This window comes from Egretta garzetta, unplaced genomic scaffold (genome assembly GCF_000687185.1).
Source record: "Egretta garzetta isolate BGI_Z169 unplaced genomic scaffold, ASM68718v1 scaffold126, whole genome shotgun sequence".
NCBI classification, from domain to species: domain Eukaryota; kingdom Metazoa; phylum Chordata; class Aves; order Pelecaniformes; family Ardeidae; genus Egretta; species Egretta garzetta.
The window spans coordinates 398,720-419,136 of NW_009260128.1; the positions used below are offsets into that span (position 1 = coordinate 398,720).

A 20,417-nucleotide genomic window follows, 5' to 3' on the forward strand; every position below is an offset into this window, starting at 1 on the left:
GTCGCCTCTTCCTTCTCCTCCTCCTCCTCTCTCCGCCACCATTTCCCCACTCCCCGGCACCGGGGCGCTGAGCTAGACTATGGGGACCAGGTTGGGGCTGAGCAGCGGCAGAGCGGGCGGCCCGGTCACCGTGTCCACTGCGGCAGGGATGGGGGGGCTCCGCGGCTTCGTGGCTTTATCTTGACATGGCTCCTCTCCGTGCTGCTAGCAGCGCCGCCGCCTCCACTGCTCCTCCTGCGCCCGCCGGCTGCGGGTAGCGAGCGGGCCACGGTCTCGGTCTCTTGTCTGAGTCTCTCAGTCTCTTGCTGAAGTTGGGGGGGAAGTTTTGGGAGGGGTTCCTTTTTTTGTTTTTGTTCTCCTTCCTTTTTTTTTTTTTTTTTTTTTTTCAGATTTGCTAACCTAAAAACTTTTAACCCCGACTAATCAAACGCCTTGGGGGGGAAAATGTCTGGAGAGAGGAGGAAAATAACCTGATAATTGGGGATTTGCTTTTTGGGGGGGAGGGTGTTTTAGAGGTTTAAAATTGCAACCTAGACTTGCAATTAAAAAAAAAACAAAACCTCCCAAAAATTTCGACACCGAAAACCCGTTTTGCGAGGAAAGCAGGAGCCAAACTCTCCATGTTTCCCAAGTCGTGACCATGAAGTGAGAGGGGAGACGCCGTGCTACTGGGGGTGCCCCGCTGCCCTGGGCACAGCCCGCCCGCTGCAGCCTCGGCCGGCTTGTGTAGAGAGAGGCCCAAGGAGAAGCGAAAAGCATTGGCCATGCACAGCCTCGGCTAACCGTGCTCGCTGTGGAGCACAGCAGCAGCAGGGAGAGAAGGATTCCTGGGGGATCAGCAGCCCAGGGAGCGTGTGAGGTTTTGGGGGATGTAGGGCTCTCCCACTGGTAAGGAGCCCGGGTTTGGGGCACTGATTTGGGTTTTAGTCTCTAGGTGAGATAATACTGTCCCTTGAACCCCTGCCTGCCCCTCGTCTATGGCCATCATGATCCCTCTTCTCTTTGGCAGCAGTAGCCTCAGGGCAATGATGTGCCTGATGATGAGCAGGATGAAGTTAGAAATGACTCCGCTGTTTTTTCTCTTTGCTCCCCTGCAAACCAGCACTGTGTTGTCTGTAGTTGATTTTGTTGTTGTTGGCAGAGAAATGTCATACCTCCCAGGATGTGCACTCCTCCTCTGCACCCTTTTCTCTGCTCTCCACCAAGTGTAATAATTAAAAAAAAAAAAAAAGACGGGCAACATAGCAGTAGTGGAAAGCTGAGAACAATAATCAGTAGAGTCATGAATCTGGCTGGGGTAAAACGCAATTTGTAATTTCAGCTTCATTTTTTTTTGTAAGCAGAGCAAAAGTACCCCCCCATGGATTGGGCTTGTGCCAGTTGCTTTTTATTGTACACATAAATTGTGATAAGATTTGTTTTGGGGTTTTGGGGCTGTTTTGGTTTTTTTTTTTTCATACCCACTTATTCCTGCGGCTAAACTGTTCCAATTTTATCTTCCAAAATTCTTAGGGTTTTTTTCTTGGTTTATTGTAAAACCTGTTGTCCAGCCATGGCTGGACAACTACTTACTTTGTTTCTTGACCCCTCCAATACGACGTTCTCCTAAAATATTGCCGAGGTGCGATTTTTGGGTTACATTCGCGTTTTATCTATTCAGTCGTATTAGCAGGAATAAAACGACTTGTTTCTGTTGTACTTGAGTCTTATGAAAAGGTGCCCATAGTTTAGCGACAGGTTCCAAAGGCTTTAGTACCACCTGTATTACAAAATGGGGGACCCAAACTCCCGGAAGAAACAAGCTCTGAACAGACTTCGTGCTCAGCTTAGAAAGAAAAAAGAATCTTTAGCTGACCAGTTTGACTTCAAGATGTACATTGCCTTTGTGTTCAAAGACAAGGTAACTTGGCTTTAATGTTTCTCTTTTACTGCGTTGTCTGTTGCAATGCATGTTAACTGTGCTGTGCAAAACCATGCTGCCAGATTGCATCTTATGGTTCATCCTTAATAGATTGGCTTTTTAACTTTTTTATTTGCTATAATATTTACTGAGCTCGTGTTTGACAGTTTGACTTTTCATATGTTTGTAGTTTTGTAATGCAGAGGGTGCCAGTGCCTCATTAAACGATTACTTGGTAACTTCTGTATTGGGTAAATATTTCTCAAAGTTAATACCGTAATTCATTAAGCCTAATCGGGGTCTGAATTGCATAATTGTTGGCTGTGAACAGTTGAGTTGAAAAAGGAGACCTGGCTGGAGCGATTGCTTAGTTACTGTGTTTATCTGGTTAAAGCAGAAGGGAGAACCTGGCAGTTGAAGGGAGGAGTTGCAAAACGCGATACTGAAATGGCCCAAGCACGCAGGCATATGTGAAACTGCTGCTACCATTTTGAAAGGGAGTGGGGAAGGAAAAGTCTGCATTTGCTTGGTTGCTGCCTCTGCTGTTGCTGGATGCTGTGTGTCTGAGCCTGGTGGTATTTCTAAACCTCAATATAGACCCAGAATTGTAGGGGAGTTTCTGTCCACAAAAGGTAAAGAAAAGTAGGTGCTTATTGTAAGTGAATATGATGAACAAATGATGAAGTGAAGATAGAAACAAGTGGCAACAGAGTATGTAATGGAGGAAGTGCGTGTAGATGAGCACTGAAATTGTTCAATTCCCTGAAATGTGTAGGTTTTGCATTCACTGCAACTGCAGTTGTCTGTCTTTAATGACTCTGTTCTTCGAACTTTTTTAACTGAAAAGTTTCCTTAAAATTCCTAAGATCAGTTTGCTTTTCATCAGTTCTAGTGCAGAGATGGATATAGTGGGGTATAATTTCTTGGTACTGTCTCATAGTAATTACGAGGAATAAGAATGTTTAAGCAGTGGTAACAATTAGATTTTCTTAGATCATATGATTTTAATCGTTTTAGTTGGAGCATTCATACTGCTTTCTGGTTGCTTTGTAGAAATTATTTGCAAATGCCTGCTTTAGTTCACTCTGATAGAAGCAAATTTTACAGGATTTAAAGATGTCCATCCAGTACCAGTTTGCTTAAAGTAGGAGCTTAGGTCTGCCTAGCTTGGTCAGCAAATAGTCGCCTGTTATGTATGTTCTGTCTGGGGGAGGTGTTATTTGATAAAATACGCTTTCTGTCATGTAGTTCTTAAGTAGGTCAAGACTTCTCATGAGCTGCAAGAAGGCTGTTAGAAGCAGACATACAATTTCTGATTCTGCATACAGCAAAATATGTTCTTCCAAATTCCCCATGATGTTTTGGCCTTGTTTGAGAGAGATTGAAATATTTGTAGTGAATATAAAAGTTACTTAGCAAATTAAAATAGTCCTCCTTTGAGAAGGTTATGTCTTGTAGCTAACTTCAGATTGGATCTTGATCACCCCCTGTTAACAAATGTGGCATTGAAAGACTTCACTTTTATGAAAAGGCCAACTTTATTGCAAAGGGGAGGGAAAATGTTACTTGATCTGTGAAGAGAAGCTTGCAGAGGGCTCTTGGTCAGCCCAAAGTCATGTATTCTACATGATGAAAAGGCAGTTCTGTTAATGTTTAGGTACAGCTTTAATGCTTGCAAGATTGGCATGTAAATCTGCATCTTTGGAGACTACAAAAACACGTTCAACTTTTTTTAATAAAAAGTTGTTGGATGGATTATGTTTCATTTATAAAATTTTGTGTGTCAAAGTCCTAACTTACGTGATGTGCACTTTACGCATGAATGCTAACAAAGAATTGCAAATTCTGAAATAAATGGTTATCTGGAATTGCCTAGAAAGGATTGTAATCTTAATGTAACCTGTGCTTTTTTTTTTTAGAAGAAAAAGTCAGCGCTTTTTGAAGTGTCTGAAGTGATACCAGTCATGACCAATAATTATGAAGAAAATATCCTGAAAGGTGTGCGGGATTCCAGCTATTCTTTGGAAAGTTCCTTAGAGCTTCTGCAGAAGGATGTAGTACAGCTTCATGCACCCCGCTACCAGTCTATGCGCAGGGTAAAATTCTTCTTTACACTTGCTGAATTTTTGTTTTTTCAACACCTATGCTTTTATTTGTGACTCTTAAGGCTAATCCTGCTTCTTAATTTTTTCAACTCTTCTGCTGCACGAGGGTTCTGCAGGCACATGTTTATGGGGTCTAGTTTGAAGGATAACAGCATATGTATTCTGAAATTCTGTTTAAATATGTAGTGCTTAAGCTTTACCTTTCATCTGTCTCATTCAAATATGCCTTGGGAATTATATCTTCTTGCCATCCTTGTCCTTTAGGTGGGCGTGTGTTAATTCTTGCAACAGCTCTTGCCATACGACTAAGTGGCTTTGCTTTATGAATATTGGAAGATAGTCTTTGCTAATGTTTTCTTAAAGTTGGAATTTATATTAACTCGATACTGATATTTAAACTCAGTGGAAGGCAAGGAAGACTTTAGTTGTGCTGTGAGTAATACAAATGTGAGACTACACAAACATGCTGCTAAGTACCACCTTTAAATTATGTGCCTGTATAGATAAGTTGCTTATCTGTGTCTTTAACTGTTGGAGGGAATGTAAGTACAGAACTTTACTACTTACAGGATGTGATTGGCTGTACCCAGGAGATGGACTTCATTCTTTGGCCTCGTAATGATATTGAGAAGATAGTCTGTCTCCTGTTTTCTCGGTGGAAGGGATCTGATGAACCCTTTAGGCCTGTTCAGGTATTTGGTTTTGTTTTTTAACTTCAATAAGTAACTCAAACATGGAGGGGAGGATAAGTACTCTCTCTTCTTAACGAATAAATTGATATGGCATGTGACTTCTGTGGATGTTGGAAAGTATGCTCTCTGTTTTTATTTATAAAGCAGTCCGTGTTTTGAGTGCCAAATTCTGCTTCCTATCTTTATGCACTGTTACGTTAGCACTTCCAAAATGTAAGTGTTTGAATGCAAATGACATGTATGTATAAATGTGTAATGTATCAGTATTTGTAGAAGTGAATTAGATGTGGCTCTTAGTACAATTGAATCTTTGTCTAAAGATGATGGTGTCATGTGAGTATCTCGAGGTTTGCTGTATTTTGTTAGTTGAAAGAGGGTCTGAGATGGATGGAATTTTTGCATTATGATTTTACCTTGAAATAAACTTCAAACACTTTAGACTATTTTTTCAGTAGCCAGCTCTATCTGTTTACACTCAGATTTTTGAACAATGTGACATGTATTTTCTGTGCTGGTTCTGCAATAATAGTAAGTTATTGGAAGAAATGTGCTGTATTGTTGATGCACAGGGATGTTCTGTCACAACAAGGTAAACCTGGTTTTATATGTGCAGTTAAAGTTGTACCTTTGAATTGTTAATACGTCACTGCCAACACTGACATTAGTCATTGCAGAATGAAACTAGGGAATTCTTTAAATTGTGCCAAGACTCAAGTTTGTAGTCATTACTGTGGTCCCTGCTTTCTGCTTTTCACAGATGAGGAAAAGAAACAAAAGTGGTTGTAAAGCCCTGTAATGAAGGAAATGAGCTGGTTAAATGCGAGCTTTAGCCGAATAAATGTTATTCTCCTCTCTCACACAATGCAGGCCAAGTTTGAATTTCATCACGGTGACTATGAAAAACAGTTTCTGCATGTTCTGAGCCGAAAGGACAAGACTGGAATTGTTGTCAACAACCCTAACCAGTCAGTGTTTCTCTTCATTGACAGACAGCACTTACAGGTAAGCTTATTTTGTCTCTCTTTTTTTAACAAGTGTGTGTTAATCACAGAATGCTTTTTTTTTTCTTAGGAACATCAGTGATTTTACTGCAAAATAGGCAAGTAGAAAAATTGATCTTGCATTTCAGCAGTTTCAGAGGAAATGTATGGTATAACTAGGCTTATTACATGCAAAAACTAGCTAGGGGCCACAGATGTGTTCACACAGAATAATGTTCTTGTATTAAAAATCAAAGTAGTACTAAAATAGGCTTAATGGTGTTTTGGAAAAATTAAAACATTGGCTTAATTGATACTACAGGAATTATTCAAGTGACGAATGAACAGAACAGTGAAAATATTTTAGGCATTAGAGGTTGCAGACTGATTTTGAGTTCAAGCTGTTTATTCAGCTGAAATAGTGGCTTTTAAATGTCTGTGGTGTTTCTCCATGACCAGCAGCAAGCTAATAACTGGGCTGGATCTGCTGGGGGTCTGCCTATTAGTCCTGAGTCAGCTTTTGTGTTTAATAGCTTTTCTTTGGGTTTTCTTTGCCTCTAGACTCCAAAAAACAAAGCTACAATCTTCAAGTTATGCAGCATCTGCCTGTACCTGCCACAGGAGCAGCTCACTCACTGGACGGTTGGTACCGTAGAGGATCACCTCCGTCCCTACATGCCAGAGTAAGGTACTGGCCAGCAAAATGGGGAAGATCACAGAATGCAGCAGTGGATTTTCACTTTCCTCACCACTTTATTCTTTCAGAATTTAGAAGAAAAATGGACTCATGTTCAGAACACTATACATTGTGAAACTTGATCATCCTGGATTTTTTTTAGCATTTGTATCTCAGAACTTTACAATTTTTTTTAGATGTTTTCTGCATGGACCTTGTGAAAGAGAGGATGCTCTGCACGCTTCTGCACTGCATCAGCATCTTACTAAAATGTGAAATGAAGGGACTGTACACTGAAACAAATGTATCCGAAAGCACAAGGTGATCATTTGTGGTGGTGTTCCCATTTGTGCTGGTCATGCCCCCTAACATCTATAATGTTAACCATCAGTATTTGGAGGGTGAGAAGTGAATGTAACGGGTATAAAAAAGCCTTACAGCTTTGCTGTTAATGATTGTATCAAAGAGCACTATCATTCATTTTAATGAACAGAAAAGTGGCTATTACAAGAGGAAGTAAATGTGGGAAAGAAATCTTTCTTAAAAAAGCATCTCATTTAATGTGTAGGCATTTTCTGCCTCTTTTTATTTTGCTGGGCCATGTCTAAGTTTACTGGCACTTTTGTTTTGGATCTCTTTCCCCAAGTTGCTGTATAACTGTATGAAAGTATTCTTTTGAGTTGGATGCATTTATACAGATGAGGCAGACCTGGAGTCTGAAGTTGCTAAAGCAGCTAAAAATAAAGTAAAATAATAGCTGCAGAAACAATGTTGGTAGAGGATTATTTTTTCTTGAGAGTTGAGACTTGTAAACTTGCAGGTGAACTGTGCAGGAAATACTGGTTTCTAAAACATTTCTTATGGAAAACCCATTGAGGTTTTTTTTTCTTTTGGAATAGACATAAAACAATGTAAAATAGTGTTTGGAGTGTCAAAAGTTGGTTCTGACAGAACATTTTAAGATTGTGCAATGATAAAAGGAAGACTACTGTATAGTTTTGATGACAAAGAAGGCTCTGCTTAAGGGTTGAGTACTTTACTGGAGTAAAACTGCATAAGCCTGCTCCCTTTGGATAAAACTAGTGCTTACCTGTTTAAAACTTGTATTTAGCTTTTGTTTGGAATTGGAAAAAATTGGAACTTAAATAAATTAGGTGAAAGATGACTGGTTTGATTTATGGAAATCCTATGGATTGAATTTTAGTAGTGGCTTACATCTTGACAGCATCACCCATTACAAACACTGAAAATGTACAGGCTGGAAAAAGGTATTAACAAAGATAAGCAGCAAAGGTGTTCTTACATGTGTGGGCAATATGTTTGTTTTGAAAAGTAGCTGTTGGAAATAATCTAATTACTAGCATACTATTGTATTGGTACATGGGTATTTTTAGTTCTTTGCTCATAACGTCCTACAGGCTAAACGAGCATCCTAGAAAAACATCACCTGAAACATGCATCTTCACATTAATAAATGCCTTGAGTTACAAAGAAATATCTTGAAAATGCTGCTCTACGGAATGCTAAGACTTTCTGGAGTATTTAGTAACCACCATACCTGCTAATGGTACTTAAAATTTCCCAGCTTTAAGTGCCCCTTCTTTGAATGGCCTGTAAGACACAATACTAAGTGTCCACATAAAGATCAAGAGAGGTTTTGTAAGGTCTCAAGTATCCAAGTTTCATGAGTTTGGATTTTGCTTCCCAAGTGCAATCCATTTGTTTCTTCTTAATTTGTCATTTTGGACATCCTCTCACAGCAGTGAGAATGTGGCCATAGTTCCCTTGGTTAGCAAAGCAAATGACTTGGTAGTTCTTGGGTTAGGAATCTTGGTCTTCTCCATTCTGGTTTCTCTCGGAAGAAGCCTCAAGGTTCTGGCCTGAGTGGCTGTGTACAATGCTTTTTTTTTAAGTGTCGGCATTGGCATGATCCTGAACTTTAATTCTCTGTATTACAGGGGGCAACCTGTTCGGTTTAATCACTTCTAGTTTTGTGTGGGATGCATAAGAGGCACAGGCTACTCATTTGTTCGTGACTCTGATCCCAGAGTTAAAAAATACTGTGCTTTCTTGGGAGAATATAGTTGTATAATACTCATTTTGTTAAACGTGGTCTGTTCTACCCAGCTAAGAAATGTTATGCTTTTGCTGTGCTATCAGACGGAGCTGATGGCAGTCTCCACTCTGTAAGTTGTGGAAAAAAGGGTAAGTGGGAACAACAGGCTTCAGGGCACGAGAATCTCGGGCAGTGTTACAAGAGTTTGTTAAATCATTTGGCATCTTTGAAAGGTGTCTCTTTCTCCACTTAAATAGGATGACTTTTGAGGGGAAAAGACTAAACTTGAAATTATCCCACTTTCTCAGTGGAGCTTCTACTTCAATCTCAGAATATTGGTCTGTTAAGTTACTTCAGCAAAATGCCCTTCAGAAGTGGGAGGAAGCAGTTAACAGTAGGTTTTGGTTTCGGGCCCTCTTCGCATCAGCTTAGTGGCTTTTTGGTAGGCTTTCTTAAGAGTGTAGGTTTTTTATCTCAAAACTAACGTTTACAAAGCACAGTTTGTGACTGTGTAAACCTAATTAGTTTGTTCAGTGGAGCTGTTTGTAAATACAAAAAGGGCCCTTTTATAAGAGAAGAATTTTGGTCACTACCTGCTGTCAGCTGCTTGTGTGGCTCCTTTGGATATGCCAATACCAAGAATGGAAATAGGCTCAATGTCTCACCTGAGTATGGGAGTTTTACCAGGCTGCTGCTTGAGGATTTGTCATGGGAACTTGGCAAGTGCAAAGGGGGCAGGGATGAATGCAGAAGCAGCAAAATTAAGTAGACAGAGGCCTGTTAAATTTCTTGCATCTAAATGGAGGGTCTGGTGAAGGGAAGCTTGTGTCAGGTGCTTCCTAGATGATGAGGCAAAGCTGCTTAAATGTCAGAGCCTGTACATGGCTGTGTAGTTTCCCTTGGCTTTTCAAGCTGCTTCAGCTGCATGGTGTTATCAAAAAAGATGGTAAGATGGACAGAACTGCTTGTGTAAGCATTGCCCAAATGTAATAGGCCTGTAGCTAGTTTGCAGTTGATGCTCTTTGTCACATCTGTCTCAAACGAAGCATAAGTTGCTTCTCAAAAGCTATTTTGTTACACTAAAATTGCTGTGTTCAGTGATACATCAGGTACTAGAAGCACATCAGGATTATTCAGTGTTTCTCTTAAAATTGGTTACCCAAACTAGAAGTAATCTCTGAGCATTGAAAGCTTTAGGTCAAGGTACTGATCTCTTGCTACAATTCAATTTTCTGTATAGCAAAATGTTAAGCCTATTATTAGTAGTAGACTGTATTTACATCCACTAAGGAGATAGACATGTGGTGTGAGTTTACTTAATTGCTCTTTTCTGTCATTAGCCTGGAAAAGTTTCTCCTGCTTTTACTTTCGCATTTATTGCAGCAGCAAATTCAGAAGCTGTACAAGCCTACAGATTCTGGAACAGCTTTCTGGAATGAAATGATGAGGTCAAGGGCTTTAATAGTGTTTTACAAAAGGAAAAAAAAAGTTTAGCATGCATGTGTGAGGGATGGTACTAGCCTGAGTGGTGTTTATTCCAGAATTCCTTTTGTGGAACAAACCTACTTTCTCATTTTAGTAATCTCTATATACAAACCAGTCTTTCCCAAACCATCAGGCCAATGTTATTATTGTAATTAGCACACAAAAAGGACACTTCTGTGTATAGGCTCAGCCTTCATTTGTACCTGGACTACTTGATGCCATGTTGGTGTTGCAGGAGCCAGGTCTCAGCTGGTTGGTGTCTTCCATACCTGCTGGCTGCTTTGCTTTGCTGCAGGAGTTCAGCGTGACCGTGAGTTACGAGGCTGAGAGAGAGGGGGGGCCTCTCCCACTAGCACTGGAAGTTCCCTTTGCGTTTTCCCTGCTGTAGTGCACAAGGGCTGGGTGCTTTATTTTAGTCTGGTGTTTAAATCTTGCTGCTGGTGGTGGTGGAGCACAGACGAGCTCTCTGCTGTCAGGAGTACCAAAAAGGAAATGGCTGTTCTGTCTGCAGCAGCCAGTTCTGCTTTCTGATCTCTGCACCCCAGCTGGCAGCTCCCGGGGCTGACCGGGGAGCGCTGATGTGGTGGAGGGGTGTATTGGCTCTGCTGAAGTGAGCCAAATTATGAGAGTAATTTCTCTCTTGCGTGGCTGACTGAAATGCTTTTCAGGGCTGAAGATACAGATGACCTGGTTCTGCTTGGAGAGGTTTTACGTACGGAAGGGTCCCTCGCTTTGAGCACAATTACTGTATGCTAGAGCACCCGCTCCACAAGCTGCTTTTCTGGACTTGTGAAGTCTCTTCAAGGAGCTACTGCTTTTAAGCAAAAGAAAGCAAAGATCCAGAATCTTACCACAGTGGTACAGCCCCAGGTACTGTTTTGGTGAACAAAAAAGTAGTTGGTTTGGTCCTTTTTTTTTTTTTTTTCTTTTTCTGGAGGGTAGCTAATGTGTCTTGTTTGATGAGAGCCTGCAGGTAACTTGCTCTGGTTTAGGTGAGAACTGTATCCACTGCCATGTGTATGCACAGCCATGGCAGCTTGGGAGCAGGGGATCTGGACACAGCAGTTGTCCAATGAACACGTTACAGGATCACAAAGATAGTAACTGTCATTGCATTGTCTCAAACTTTTTCAGTAACAAAACAGGAACCAAAGTGCTTTTTTCTTTGTTCCTGTGGACAGTGAGGTAAGGGAGAGGTTCTTGGGTTTCTTTCTACTGGCTAAATGGTTTCTGCAGACAGAGAATTCTAAAATAGTGAGTGATAAAATGCAGTTGGGAATTCTTCCGTATGCCCTGACAGTGGCCCGGAGCCAGTCAGTGAAGCTGAACAGAACTGAACTGCTGTTCCGAACAGTTACTTAACAGCCTCATTCTCCCTGCCCCCCCCCATCCCCTTTAGGTGGTAAGGCTTGCCAGTCTGAGAATTATAAACCAACTATCTCGTAATTAAATTGGCAGAGTAACCTAGGTGAAGCAGCTCAGCCATGAGACCCCTGTGACAGGTGACTCACCCTGAAAGACTAATGAGGAGTCCTGATGGTTTAATGCCCGCTCCAGCAAGCAGTGATGTCCTTTCTTACCCTCTCCTTTCCCTAGTTTATCACTGACAAGTTGCTTTTTCCTAAGAGCTGGAATCCTTAATGACTAAATCCCTCCTCACAGCACCTTCACCTGTGATCAATACTTGCTTCGAGTAGTATCCAGGCTCTTGGTTTTAAACACCAGTGGGATTCTGTTCCGATTCCTCATTTTCCCAAGGGATCTGTAATGCACAGCTCTCTGGCTGTCAGTCTGATGTGCAGCCAGCACGAAACGCTTGACTGACCGATACACTGCACGAAGTGGGAAGCTGCAGTTACTTTCACCGATCGGGACAAACTGTTCCACAGCATGTCACGTACTGCTATGTGCAAAGCGTGGCCTTCCATAAGGACAGACCGCTAGACATCAAGGAGTCTACAGTGTAGGCATTTGGTAGGTTTAAAAAAAAAAAAAAAGAAAATTAAGGGGGGGGGGAAAAAAACCCCACACCAGCACAATATGGGAAGGACAGTCTCATTTGCAGCTGTATGATAATGGAGCTTACAGGTGTCTGTCAGTTACTGGATATGTAATTTGGTGTGTTAGTTAAGACTCAGAAGATGATCCCACCAAGTCACTTTTATTTGCTGGCTTGTAAGGGAATTGTGCCTGAATCTGCAGTGATGGAACCAGGTCAGCCCCACAGGAGATGTTTGTTCTGATGCCAGGTGGAACCATGTGCTGCTTGTTCTCATTACGGTGATTGTTTTCCGTTACTTCCTCTGAGACTCGGCTAAGATACAGATTTTTCAACATGTAGGTTAGAGTGAAATCATTAAAGAACACTTCCAAATATTAAGTCTGATGTTTGACAGTTTACTCCCAAAGCTAAGCAAGCTCAATGGTGACAATTCCTTCTAAGTTCATCTCCAAGCCAAAGTTAAGTTGTGAAATAAATTATGAGGTCAGTGTGCTGCTGCTGGTGGAGGGATAACAGACAAGGTTGTCTTAAAATAATCAGTTTAATGAACCGCTTCTAAAATAACTGGCCTGCATATTCATCATGTCCCTCTTTCTTACTAATTAGGTAGCACTAAGATACTGCAGTGAATAGTCTGTTATGAGGGAGAATTCACTTGTTACTTCAGGAAGGGCTTTTTTCCCTGTTTCCCTCTTAGCCTGCAACAGTCCTTGCCAGGCTCCGATGGGAACAGGAGGATACTGTTGTTTCCATGCTGAGGCTTGCCACTCTTAATGTGCCTGGACACTTTTCGATTGTAATTATGTAGATATGATGAATGCTCAGTGATAGAATGAGACCACTTAACTGTGGCAGGTTCCTGAGGCAGCCAGCTTTGATCGAGGGAAGTCACGTGAAGTTGCAGTGGGACAGTTGCACAAGGACAGAGTTGCCCCAGCACAGAGGGCTGAAAGTGTTCTGAATCTTTTGGCATGTATTGAATCCGGCACCTCACTGATTCTTACTCTCTGCCTCATTTCAGATAATAATCAAAATCTACTCCTGTGTTCCAGTGAGGGTTTATAGTAGTTGGGGGAGCGGTTTTAATCCTCACTTCTATTTCCTTGCACTCTAGTACATGGGTAACTATGGAAGAAAACCAGTAAACTTAAGAATGAGAAAAAAGATGATTGGAGATGCCAGAACATGTTAACAGGAAGACAATCAGAACAGCAATTGCTACACTCACTAGGTGTGTCTGCATGCTTCAATGGATCCTGTCTGCCTGCTCATCCTAGTGACTGTAGAGGAGCTGGAGATGCTCAAGAGCTCCAGGCAGAGGAAGCTGTCAAGTGAGAAACAATTTAATAGAGTGAAGAAGCATATAGTTCTGCTGAGCAAAGATTTAAAACAAAATAGGTCGCTCTTGTAATAAGGATCTTCACAGAACTGCTCTAGCAAAGCATTGAGTTTCTATAAATGGGATGCTGGGATGATTCTGAGCATGAGTGCAAGTACTGGGGGGGAAATAGTTATGAATGTACTGCTGCAGAGAGGATGTTGCTATTCAAAGTTCAACTAGCCACAGGCACATAAGCCACGTAGGCTTCTGAGACAGCCTTAGAGAAAAAACTTTTGTTTAGAATGTATATACCATGAACAACTGTTCTAAACTTGAAGCAAAAATACATGCCGATAGCCTGAGCCCGCTGCAGGTATTTTTTTAGAGAACGTCCACTGAAGGGTAAGTTACCAGCTATATCACTTGTTCAAAAGCCATTTTGGAAAGATTGCTGATACATTAGTAAACGCGTTCAACTTCATATTGAAAATCAGTCTGCATGAACAGATCACTTAACTCACTGAAAATTAATTCTTCATGTTTAGGAATGCACAAAAAAAAAAGAGCCCTAACTGCACATTTAACCACAAAATCCAAATCGCTGAAGACAATGAGTCAACTTCCATGACAAAAAGAATCATGCATGCCCTTTACTAGTGTGGATTAACTTTTTTGGATCTCCCAGTAGAGAAGAAAAACTAACGTCATGGTTTATGTAAACTTGAACTGCATATGTAGCATCACTGCTTTTATTGTGGGTGTGATAGCCCTCCCAGGGATCGTTTGTCATCAGTGTGAAGAAAGCAGTTAAACCTGTCTGCAGCAGCAAGTGAGGAGACAAGTCTTCAGCTGATGCCTAGCAGCTTAACTCTCCCACGTTCAACCCAGGTCATACAATCTACAGCCTTAGCCTGATGAAAGGCTCACCAAATTTATTTTGATAGATCTCAAACTCTCAGCTGATGATTTTTAAACAAAGATGGCCAGAACTTCAGGTAGGTAGAGGTGAAAAGCCCTGATGACGTAACTGCATTTTCACATTCAGGAATCACAGGAAGATGATGAAATCTCAGGTGAATTTGTGCAGAAGCGTTCCACCACACCCTCCCTCAACCATTCCACGCTGGCAAGCTTTTACTCAGTGCAGAGATTACAAAACTATTAATGATCTTTAAAAAGGTAGTTTCAGAAAGCTTTATTGAATACTTCTGAATTTGTCACAGCATCAGTAAATAACATTTCGTATTAGCCTGCTGTACACTTTCAAACCAGTTCCACACTACATTATAGGAACTCTGTGCTACCACCTTATTGAACAAGTAGTTTAGTTTGTAAGCCCATACAGTGTTGTTTGAATGTGACTGTGACGGGCCTGAAGACAGGGTTGCTTTGTCACATGACGACACCACAGGCAAAGAAAACAGAGATCTCTTGAAATGCTGTCGTGCTGGTAGACCATATGGCTAGTCCAAAGGCTCTTTTCCTCCTGCCAGCTTGACCAAAAAAAGCCAGATGCATCCCCACGCTATTGCACTCTGTTATTCATCCCCAAACAGGCACTAATTTTAGGCTTGTAACAATTCTGGTGGTAATGAAAATATTTGTTCATTTATTATGGGAGTGAGACTATATATCACAACTTTGTGCAGATGATGTCTTACTGTATAAATGAGAAAATTATTCTATATGGGATTCTTAAGCCCAACATTATTATTTTTTTAATTACTTTCTTATATTAATTTCCTAGATACTTTGTATGTCTACCTTGTGCAATTAACTTCCCTGTCGCCTTATTTGTTAAATCCACGCTGGCAAATGCAATATTTCTTCCTTGCTTCAAAATCTGAGCTGTAATCAGTATCTCTTCTCCAATCTTAGCAGCAGAAGTATATCTTCAATGAAGAACAAAACGAACAGGTAAGAGGCTGTACAGAGCACAAATCCAAGAATATTCCGGCATTTCAGATAATCATGAAGGAAATTAGCAAAAGTGAGTAATCAAGACACAGCACTCTCTAAGTGCCTGCTTGCAAATCCCCACTTCTTAAAAGTCCTTAAGTTCCTCTAAGTACTGTAGTGGTAATTCAGTATAAGAGTTCTCTGAGAAAATGGAGGAGAGAAAGAAACCCATTGGCTTGGTTCTGAGGAACCAAGTTCTGTTTTGGAGCGCAAACAATTGGGTATCAAAGATCTCAGTTAAAGGTTCAGCCCCAAGTCCTATTCCAGCCATTGCTGACTCCCTACAGCCTTTCTAAACCAGTCTGGCTGGTTCAGCTGCAAAATGTCTCTGTTACAAAGGCTCCGAAGGTCATTTCTGTATGGAACCTAAGCATAGGTTAACCCTGGTGGGAGAACAGTCATGGAAATCTGGGAGGCCTTCAAACTTCCCAGGTTTAACGCTGTTTCCATTCATTAGACAACTCTTTGTTTTTATTTACGTGAGTAGGAGGGTGTGCTTTTAAAACACACTCTGCAGGGAATAGGAAGAAATTCCCCATAAAATGCCTGGAGAGAATTAGTAGGAACATGATCCAACCATGATCTGAGGTAAGGGAACAATATTCAAACGTAAGAGCAGAATGTATAATTGCTGGATATAAATTTTTATTGAGATAAATTTCATCAACCAGTCCATTTTTATACATGATGCCACATCAAAAGTATGTCAGTCACACCTAATGATGATCTAGCATAAGCCCCATTAGTTGACAGGGGGCAGGGTTTCAGTCTTGGTTCATTCTCAGAGGCTGATAATGATCCTCTTGTGATTAAAAAAAAAAAAAGTTTCTCTGTTTCCCTCTGTTCTTTCCATTACTGAAATAGTTTTCTCATGACAGCCCTTTAAAAAGCTTCTTCCCAAAAAGGAAAAAGTTGTATTATAGCAGTATTTGATATCCAGTATCACTTGTTCAATGAAAGCAGTAGTCTGGGTTAAACAAAGCTATTAATACTGCTTCACATAATATTTCCTAAAGGTTATGCCACTCAGTCATTTTTGGATCACCTCCAGAGAGGGCACTTTCTTAAGATTTTAGCCCTTATGTAATTGGGTAGGCATACTTGCTAGTGTAAATAATTCAGATATTGGCCTCTTGTTACAGTACTGTAGGGGAAAAGCCATAATCATAGGAGAATTTCCGGGTTTCATTTCCAGTAGTTTCCTGGTCGTCACAGTGGTAGTATGAAGCTTAAATAGATGCTCCAGTCCCACCCACCCAGTGGAGAAATCAGAGCATGCTGGGGGGGGGAAAGGAGGGAACCTGGTAAAGATACAGATCACTCCCCACACACTTTTAAAGCTTTTATTTTTTAAGACAGTTTTGATGTTGGGGTTACTTTTCCAAGATTTTTAATGCTCTGTGTCAGTTATTCCAAGTAGGATTACTCTAGTTCCAATCAGTCATAATCTCTTCATTAAAAGTAATGAAGCAATGCTGACAAGCTGTAATAGCATTTTTTTAAAGACACCATGCTTTAAATTTGCATTACAGGAAGAACTGTTCTCAATATAAAACTACCTTTAAGTGACCTAGAGCAAAGGCATCTTCCTTCTGTGAGAAATTCTGATTCAATCTGTAACTCACCCTCTGTGTGAGCATACAACAGAGCTAAACTGTTTCCTGTTTTAGTATTTTTCCTGTTTTAACATTTTATGGACTAATACTAAAAAAGGGTTTATAGAAAGCTGCTTACCCTCGATTTTGGTGTTTGAGGACACGCTCTAACACATCTTCGCAAGCGAAGACAAAAGCTGAGCCAATTTCATAAGACTAAAACTTAGCAGATACCGACATCCCTTTACATTCTATGAATGAACAGATACGTGTATAAAAAATAAAAGCTTAAGTCCAACGTGAATTTTGTAACCAAATGGCAATATCCCCAAACACACACACACACCCCTTAATTTGTCAAAATAAGACCTCTGAAACCAAAGAAAACACCCTTAAGTGAGTACTATAGCACAGAAACAACGTACAACTGAGTGAATACCGTGTTAGGGGAAGAAAAGTTGGTATGTTCTGGTTAAACAGGGTGGATGATACCTACGTGATATTCATGTCCACACTGACCCCAGGCACCGCTTTTTCTGTGTACAGCAATGCTGCTGTTGACACCACATCCACAAGTGTGGCCGTCAAACCTCCATGTAACGTGCCACCTCTGTTTGTATGCTCCTCCTCTACTTTCATTTCGCAAACAACTTTTCCAGGAGTTGCAGAAAGAAGTTTCATCTGTATAACCAAAAAAAAGAAATAAAAAGCTTACTGACAACAGTACCAACACCTCATACTGCCCTGAATCAAACCGAAAGTAAATCTTGTTTAATTCTGGACTCCTGAGACAAATTAGAAGATGGAAAATACAGTGATTCAACTGTCACATTAGGTATTTCCATAAATTTTGAGCAGAAAATTGTTGCCTTAGAAAAAATTGTATTTCTAGTGCAGATAAATATTTAAACCGACAGCTTAACCAAACTTCAATACTTGCTATGCTCTCAGGAATTGCTTAGGGGACAACATTCCTCTTCGATTTTCCTTTGCTTTAATCTGTGACTGAAAAGCCAGATTAGAGGGAACACAGAACTGCTCTGACTGTGTGTGCCACAGCTGTGAAGGCATATTTCTTAGCTCACAAAATGGCAATGAGACTGATGGTAATTCATTAATCATTATACTAGAGCAACCTCAGTGAAAATCAGTATTTTGAAATGAGCACTGGAAATGCTAATGAGATTGGCCTCTCTGAGCTGAAATTCAAACTCCTTGGTAGAAGTACTATACCGTACTACAGCATCATAACTTGCATATGCACTTTTTATTCCAGCCCACAGGTGTTAAATAGAAAATCTACAGGACATCTATGGTACTGTGTTTCCCCCCATAAGCAGCAGAAGCAGATGGATTTTTGAGACCAAGAAGTTACTGCAATTCAGTATATTAAAATCTTCTCCAGTTAGTAGCACTATATTCAAAATCTGAAAGCAGATGCAAAACTGGGGTAAGTTCAGCCTATATATTTACACCTACAATTAAAACTCTGAAGTACCTTTAGACCATCACAAGTGAAATGTGGGCATAACATTTATAATTCCTACTAATTTTCTATTTTTTTTATAAAGTGTTTTTTTTAAACTTACACGTTTCCATACTGTATCAGCTGAGTTGACTTAAATCTTTTTAATCTTAAAAGGAATTAAGATTGAAATGTCTCCAGTTTCACTATTCCTTATTTCTAATGCAGTGTAAGAGCTGAGTTTCAGCCACTGTCCCTTTCCGATAAGCCAAAGTTTATCCAAATTTTGCAGAGAAATTATACTAAGCTAAACAATGATGCAGCCCACAGTCTATCTACGAATGGAAAAAGCTGGAATTAAGCAGAGGGGAAATCACTGACACAGTGTCCTAATATAGAAACAGCACCTTTATCAATGAAAATCCCAAGTCCTAAACCAGGCACGCTGCGCTGCAGTGACTGGAGGCCTAAGTTTCTGACAGAACTTCTAACGAGGACTTTCCTGACGCGTGACACCGGGAGCAGATGGCTTCCACTGCCATCAGGGAGTGCTCCAATCCGTCAGCGAGGCAAGGAATGTGTCTGCTTTCCGTTGTCATTGCTCGGATCTGGCGCTAGCTGCCTGCTCTCCTTGACGAAAATAATTCAGTATCTGAACGCTTCCAGGACTCACGCAGCCAGAGCTGCTGGTTTGTGCTTCTCCAGCCCTTCTGTGCCTGCCCTCCCACCCGTCTGTCTCGGCGAGAGGTATGCAGCGTTGGCTTCCAGCCACTACTGCGATGCAACACTTCTTTGGAGAAAGGGCTTTAAAACCCACGGTGGTGTAAGCCCTATGAAGATACCACATTGGAATTAAACCAGACACTAAGTCTGGTGCTGGAGCTGAAAAGTTTCAGACTAAAATCTGTCTTCCCCAGAAGAATCTTGAGTCCTTTAGAAAGGCTTCGGGCATCTCCCAGAAAAACAGCAGATACTTTAAATAAAACTGTACGTTTATTGCTATTATTTATGTTCATAGCATCACACTTCTAGGAGGAGATTGCAGAAAAAAGTCAAGAAGCATTCCAGAGCTAGGTAAGAAACCAGTCTCCCAAGGCTCGCTTCCAGCCTGTTACCATTATGAGCTGGAAAGCTGTACATAGTAGGATTTTAAGGTAAAGGAGAATAAAGTTATCACAGTAAAGAGGTGACCAAGAACTAACCGGACTCTTTACAAATAAATGGATTTCATAGACTTCAAACTTTATACTTTTTATGTGAGAGGCCAAAACGTCTTGGGGAAACAAGATAATAGTTGTTTTGTAAATAGTCACACATTTCTATTAAATGTACTGGACCATGGAGCTGTCAATGAAAGCACTGCTTGCTTCTCTACAATGCACACCACACCAATTTTAAAGTGGCTGGTTTCCTTAGATCTATTTACTGCTGCTCTCCGTGTCACGGTTACACAAATAAACAGAAATCAAAGGCAGAATTCTAGCATTGCAAAACTTAATGAGAACACTGAAACTGCTTCACAGGACCCCCCGACGCAGGAGCTCAGGAAACCATCAGCTATGCTGCTGCACGCTACAAAATTTAAGGCGACACAGCAACGTCATTTCAACTTTTTTTGATCATAACCTAGCAGTACATTAGAGCCGTACCCGTCAAATACGTTTCTTTATACGGAGCCTTGTTAGAAGCTCACAGAGCACTTAAGTGCTTGTCTTTTTGGTGTGACTTCAATGTGAAGTGTTGGATGTTATAACTAGCTACTTTTTTTTTCAACAGAGTAGTAATTTATTCCATAATTTCACAGTCCTGATAGTTCGCTTAGTCACAGGTACTAAGGAAGGGATGAATACTAGTTAATAAATAACTCACGGAAAGCTATTCAGCACAATCCTTGTCTTCAGAGAGGTGCTGGGGGGCAGCCCTGGCACTTGAGGTACAGAATAATAATTGTGTTTTCAACAGCACGTTACCATCCAAGACCAGGTCGGACGGGGCTCTGAGCAACCTGATCTAGTTAGCGGTGTCCCTGCTCACTGCAGGGGGGGGCTGGACGAGATGACCTCTAGGGGTCCCTTCCAACCCAAAACTATGATTCTATGATCGCGGCCGCCCCCCCGCCCCAACCCCGCGTTCGGAGATCTCGGATCCGGGGAAAACACGGTCAGGCCCGCACCACCGGGC

At 41.0% G+C, this 20,417-nt stretch overlaps 3 protein-coding genes across 6 annotated transcripts in view; 2 read left to right on the forward strand and 1 right to left on the reverse strand.

Annotated features, from left to right (window-relative positions):
- Positions 1 to 392: 392 nt before the first annotated feature.
- Positions 393 to 7,518, forward strand: CUNH6orf62 (chromosome unknown C6orf62 homolog). Of its 2 annotated transcripts, none has more exons than XM_009641479.2 (5): positions 393 to 1,900; positions 3,820 to 3,996; positions 4,575 to 4,697; positions 5,565 to 5,699; positions 6,239 to 7,518. In XM_009641479.2, the coding sequence occupies exons 1-5, from the start codon at positions 1,772 to 1,774 to the stop codon at positions 6,362 to 6,364; spliced, it is 690 nt and encodes a 229-aa protein (XP_009639774.1). In that variant the 5' UTR covers positions 393 to 1,771; the 3' UTR covers positions 6,365 to 7,518. The 2 variants fall into 2 exon arrangements, with proteins under 2 accessions (XP_009639774.1, XP_035752826.1); XM_035896933.1 differs by having other exon boundaries at positions 6,551 to 7,518.
- Positions 7,519 to 10,114: 2,596 nt separating this feature from the next.
- TDP2 (tyrosyl-DNA phosphodiesterase 2) overlaps positions 10,115 to 20,417 on the forward strand; it is an 18,497-nt gene continuing 8,194 nt past the window's right edge. Inside the window, exons 1-2 of the mRNA XM_035896937.1 lie at positions 10,115 to 10,204; positions 10,700 to 10,764. Of these exons, the coding sequence (XP_035752830.1) occupies positions 10,115 to 10,204; positions 10,700 to 10,764 (155 nt within the window). The remainder of the gene's footprint in view (positions 10,205 to 10,699; positions 10,765 to 20,417) is intronic.
- On the reverse strand, positions 10,771 to 20,411 carry ACOT13 (acyl-CoA thioesterase 13). 3 transcript variants are annotated; one of them, XM_035896935.1, is made up of 3 exons: positions 18,644 to 20,411; positions 17,268 to 17,452; positions 10,771 to 15,109 (listed from the first exon to the last, which is right to left on the reverse strand). In XM_035896935.1, the coding sequence occupies exons 2-3, from the start codon at positions 17,450 to 17,452 to the stop codon at positions 14,953 to 14,955; spliced, it is 342 nt and encodes a 113-aa protein (XP_035752828.1). In that variant the 5' UTR covers positions 18,644 to 20,411; the 3' UTR covers positions 10,771 to 14,952. The 3 variants fall into 3 exon arrangements, 2 of the variants coding, with proteins under 2 accessions (XP_035752828.1, XP_035752827.1); XM_035896934.1 differs by having other exon boundaries at positions 17,268 to 20,411; XR_004842361.1 differs by lacking the exon at positions 18,644 to 20,411 and having other exon boundaries at positions 15,030 to 16,454; positions 17,268 to 17,352.